The 5,687-nt window shown below is 38.0% G+C and overlaps 2 protein-coding genes across 2 annotated transcripts; both read left to right on the top strand.

The window, feature by feature from the left end:
- The first annotated feature begins 466 nt into the window (after positions 1-466).
- Positions 467-1,243, top strand: LOC123556017 (uncharacterized). The gene has a single exon (XM_045346606.2). The coding sequence runs from the start codon at positions 467-469 to the stop codon at positions 1,241-1,243; it is 777 nt and encodes a 258-aa protein (XP_045202541.2).
- A 1,759-nt stretch (positions 1,244-3,002) lies between these two features.
- LOC128558208 (uncharacterized) lies at positions 3,003-3,638 on the top strand. The gene has a single exon (XM_053547059.1). The coding sequence runs from the start codon at positions 3,003-3,005 to the stop codon at positions 3,636-3,638; it is 636 nt and encodes a 211-aa protein (XP_053403034.1).
- Positions 3,639-5,687: the final 2,049 nt, after the last annotated feature.

Raw genomic sequence — 5,687 nt, 5'->3', positions numbered from 1 at the left:
GGTTCACATAGGAGTTATATAACGGAAAAGCTAGCGCGTAAATTGCAACTTGAAGAAGAAGGTGAGCAAGACATTCACGTTGTAACATTTGGAATTCAAAAGGCACAAAAGATTAAAACCAAGTACTCAAACGTAGACGTAAAACTAAAGAATGGAAAGTATATGCAAATAACTGTGAACGTTGTACCGTTGATTAGCGGTGAACTACATAAAAAGCCGGTTGACATCCTGTCCTCAGACAGAGTAAATGAAATGATACCAAGTGTTCACCTGGCAGATGTTCTTCCGATAGAAAATGAAACTTCACCAACTGAAATGCTAATTAGCAACGATTATTACATGGATTTTGTGAATAAGGAGAAAAAAGAAGTACAAGATGGATTATATCTACTGTCATCTAAATTTTGATGGATACTTAGTGGAAGAACAAAGGAGAAATGCAATGAAGAAGTGAAGTGAAGCAAACATGCTTATACTTACATGTGGTAGTGAAATAAACAACGCCAACGCATTTATTACTATTGATTCGTCTCTGCCACCAAAGTGTGAGTTACAGGACTTTTGGAATGTAGAATCTATTGGAATTATAGATAAACAATCGAAGACCGATGGCACACTTGCTATGGAACAGTTTACAGAAAAGCTGAAATATGAAGAAAAGAGATACCAAGTAACTTGGCCGTGGAAAAGTGAAATTCCTGATCTACCTATAAATAGAGAACTGGCATTATGTAGATTGATATCCACGGTAAACCGAATGAAAAACAAACCGGATATCATGAAAAAGTGCAACGACGTGGTTCAATATCAGTTGAAGAAAGGTGTCATAGAAAAGGTCGGCACAAATGAACCAGACGGTATTATACATTATCTCCCTCACCACGGCGTTATAACACCGCAAAAGTCAACCACTAAACTGAGATTAGTATACGATGCCTCCTCAAAAACTAGGAAAGAAAACCTGAGACTCAATGACTGTCTATATAGAGGTCCTGTGATGATACATGATCTGTGTGGGATATTAATGCGATTTCGGATGTATTCCATTACGATGGTTGCCGACATTGAGAAGGCTTTCCTCCAAATAGGCCTACAAAGAGATCAGCGAGATGTGACCAGGTTTATGTGGTTAAAAGAGACTGAAAACCCTACACTTGAAGCTAGTAACATTAAAGAATACAGATTCTGTCGAGTACCGTTCGGTATAGTTTCTAGTCCCTTTTCTTCTAGGTGCGACAATTGAATACCGTCTTGATACCTATAACAACGAGGTTTCGAATAAAATCAAAGATAACGTTTATGTAGAAAATCTGATAACGGGGACAGCTAACGTGTCTGAAGCGAAAAGTTTGTACACCGAAGCGAAAGATATCTTCAGTACTGCTTCAATGAATCTCAGGGAATGAATTTCAAACAGAGAAGAAGTAAATTCATTTTTCTCGGATAAAGATAAATCAGAAGTGGAATCAATGAAAGTGTTAGGCCATGAATGAGACCTAAGAAAAGACGCATTGTCATTCAGATCTACAACGAAAAGTAATGACAATCAGCAAGTGACAAAACGCTTAGTTCTGTAACGTGTTGCTTCGATATTTGATCCATTAGGACTAATCAGTCCCGTGATACTTGGAGTTAAAATGTTTTTACGAGAACTATGGCGCGAAAGTATCGATTGGGATGAACTTCTCAGTGATGCAGATAAAAAAATGGCTATTCCTCGAACAACAACTAAATGATATAAATATGTGTTGTGTCCCACAATCCATCGCAGTACAAACTGAGAAACATGTAGAATATCACCTACTATGTTTCTGTGACACGTCACAAAATGCTTATGCAGTTGTGATATATTTACATCAAAAGTCTGAAGCAAAATCTAAAACTAACCTCGTGTTTACGTAAACCAGATTAGCACCATTGAAACGTTTTCAATACCAATTGGAACTGTTAGCAATAGTCATTGGTCTGAGATATTTGAAATTTGTTCGGGAACAGTGAATCAACCAATTACTAAGTTACATGCATGGACAGACACTCATTGTGTAATCTGAAGTACGCCAAGAAAAAGCAAAGAAAGAAACGTGTTTTGTACAAGCACCGCACGATTTAAGAAGTAAGGAAACTCGCCAGTCATATTTTATATTGAGTCCAATGGGTATCGAAAGAAGTGACCTTTCATCTGTGACAAGACTTTAAAGACTTACTACATTAGCTCTCCGATTCGTTAGAAAACTTCAAAAACATAGTACAAGAACAGGATACCTCACAAGTGCTGAAATAAAAGAATCCGAACTCTTGTGGTTACGTTATGTAGATGTAATTGATGCTATCAATACAGGGGAAAAAACTTCCGACAACAGTTAGGAGTCTACATGGATAACAATGGAGTTTTACGTTGCAAGGTTCGTCTCGAAAATGTAAGTGTCAGTGAAAACGCAAGATGTCCAATATTGTTGCCTAAATATGATTGGTATACACGCCTAGTGATTGACAAAACACACAGAGAACTCCTTCACAGTGGTATGTCTTAAACACTTTCGACAGCCAGAAGTCGTTATTGGATTCCACATGGACATGCTATAGTAAAATCAGTATTCAAATCATGTATTGTGTGTCGTCGTTTTGAAGGTAGTCCGTACAAGATGCCACCTATGTGTTCATTACCAAAATCCCGTGTAACCGAAGGTGTTCCGTTTTCTCGGGTTGGGGTGGATAACATGGGTCCAATTTACACTAAAACCAACGATGGTGAAAAGAAATTGTGGATATGTATATTCACGTGCCTTGTGACACGTGCGATTCACCTAGAACTCGTGTACGATATGAGTACTGCGGGATTTCTCATGGGCTTCAGACGGTTTATTGCGCAACGAGGTACGCCGACCATGATAATCAGTGATAAAGCTTCACAGTTTCGCGCTGCAAACACTGCTAGATTGTATTTGGAATCAGACTGCGAAAAGTGATGACGTCATGAGTTACGTTTCAAACTCAGGAATTACATGGATTTTCAACATAGAGCTTTCTCTTCTTGTATGGGAGGGTTCTACGAAAGACTTATACCACTGGTTAAAAGATCAATGAAGAAAACAATAGGTAGACGGCTGTTGACGGTGGTTCAGCTTCAAACACTAGTAAAAGAAATAGAATCAGTATTGAATTCGAGGCCGCTTGTTTATGTTGGGGATGACATCAACTCAAATATACCCCTTACCCCAGCAAATTTCCTCACAAACAATCCAAAAAAAATTGGAATACTAGAAACAGAAATCGTTGCAGATAGTGATTATCTGCCAGTTGAAAGCACTGAGGAAAAACTAATCGAGCTATGGAAAAACGGTCAAAGGTTATTGGACATATTTTGGAAAGTGTGGAAACATGAATATTTATTGAGTTTAAGAGAACGAACTCAAACAGTTTTGAAAACAGGGCGAATACAAGCCAATTATCAGCCAAAAACAGGTGACATTGTATTAATTAAAGACGATACGTCAAGAGGAAACTGGAAATTCGGTAAAGTAACGCAATTGATCGACAGCCGAGACAATAAAATACGTTCAGCCGAAGTACTGACTCCAGCCGGTAACGAGACAGGGAGGCCACTTAACATTCTTTACCCATTGGAGGTCTCAGAATAATCTAATGGTAATGAAACAGATAAAGAGAAAAAATTAAAAGGGAAACTGAAAAGAGATAAAGTGAAAGCACCAAAAAAGAACGTGAGAAGTCCTAGTTGCAAAAGACAAATTGCAAAAAGGCGAACAGAGACATAAAACGGTTAATGAAAAACGAGACTAATTCTGAGACTAATTGTTATTAAATGTTTGCAAGTTAAAAAACGCAGTTACATTATTTCCCTTATACCATATAGCAAAAGAAACTATACATTGATATAATGGTATTAAAGTAAACTTACAATTAACCGAAAAGTACACGTGTAGTTATCAGCTAGTTAAACTTAGTTTTCACCATACATGTATACAGTCCGTGCAACGGCGACTATCTATGTGTATACATTCCCGAAAATCCCATGCAATGGTGGCAATCTATGGGCGTCCTTTGGCGTTTATTCCCCGGATGGAATTGAGTCGAGTCGGATCGCATAGCTCAAGTAAAATGCTCTTACACCGGGAACCGGAAGTGGAGTTTTGCCACCTTGTTTACGAGACTTGTTTACATTGTCGACGGGGGTAAACCAAAATTTGTACAAAAGTAGTGTAATTTCTTCATTCAAATAGTATTTTATTTGGTCATAATTTTATCATATGTTTACTTCGCTACGATGTTTCTTTGACATTGAAGTCGTACCTTCTAATTCCACCATATTGTTCTCGCATTGTTCGCGGTCCTCCCAATTAGGAGATGGTGTAAAATTTTGACCCGAGAACAATGTTCTTGGGCCTTAGTTTAAACATATTTTATTTCAGTAATACATGAAACATTTACAGACATTAATTAAGGAATTGGACAGAAAGCTATATCAGCTTACGGTTGTCCTCTCCTTATTGGTACAATTACATATTTTTTCATGGCATAACTGATAATACATGAAAACAGTGTTATATGAAGGAAAAAAAACAATGACATATTTCAACAATACGAATATTGATTTGCATATCTGAAATAAATATTATTGTTACGTAATATTCATTAAGATATAAGTCTTGTTTGTTTGTTTTGTTTTGGGTTTAACGCCGTTTTTCAACAGTATTTCAGTCATGTAACGGCGGGCAGTTAACCTAACCAGTGTTCCTGGATTCTGTACCAGTACAAACCTGTTCTCCGCAAGTAACTACCAACTTCCCCACATGAATCAGAGGTGGAGGACTAATGATTTCAGACACAATGTCGTTTATCAAATAGTCACGGAGAACATGTGCCCCGCCCAAGGGTCGAACTCGCGACCCGGCGATCCGTAGACCAACGCTCTTACCTACTGAGCTAAGCGGGCGGGCGATATAAGTCTTGAAACAATGCAATAAATGAAACCATTTTGAAACAGGGCCTTGTTCGTGTCATTAGGGCGATTCTATCTCGGGTCGGACACAGAAGAATTAGAAGAACGAAGCGCCCAAGGATGCCCTTTGTGTAAGCATTCCCGAAAATCCCGTGCAGCGGTGCAATCAGAGATATAAACGACAACTTGATTTAAGTTCACACACAAAACGATTTACAGTCTTCATACAAACATCAAAATGTATCACTGCAGACTATGCAATAGGGCGTATTTACACCACAAATCTTTAAAAAGACATGAACGAGAGAGCCATAGCAGTGACAAGAAGCTTTTTGACTGTGTTATTTCTGGATGTAAGGTGAAATTTAGACGACGAAGTTATCTAGTAACCCATCTCAAAAATACGAATAAAATGAAACTAGGTGAAGCACAGACATTAAGTTACAATATTAATTCAGGAAAAGTTCAACAGAAAAGTAAAGCATCGGCAAAAGTAGATTTTCTTGTGATATTTCTCACAGCCGTTCACATTATATTCCGATATGGAAAGACATATCCGATCACGGAGACGAGTTATTTGGAAGTATCCGTGACAGCCTTGATTTTGTAAACACTGATAGTGATGGAATAGGACAGAATGTTGCAGATAATGTTGCTGTGCAGCCTGATAATATTGCTGTGCGGCCTTAAGATGTTACTGTGCAGCCTTGTGAGATATTTACTGTGTTGC

This window comes from Mercenaria mercenaria, chromosome 7 (genome assembly GCF_021730395.1).
Source record: "Mercenaria mercenaria strain notata chromosome 7, MADL_Memer_1, whole genome shotgun sequence".
NCBI classification, from domain to species: Eukaryota; Metazoa; Mollusca; class Bivalvia; order Venerida; family Veneridae; genus Mercenaria; species Mercenaria mercenaria.
This window is presented reverse-complemented; position numbering and strand designations above follow the sequence as displayed.

Coding starts and splice junctions, on each gene's coding strand:
- LOC128558208 (XM_053547059.1), top strand. CDS start 3,003: ATGGATTTTCAACATAGAGCTTTCTCTTCTTGTATGGGAGGGTTCTAC.
- LOC123556017 (XM_045346606.2), top strand. CDS start 467: ATGCTTATACTTACATGTGGTAGTGAAATAAACAACGCCAACGCATTT.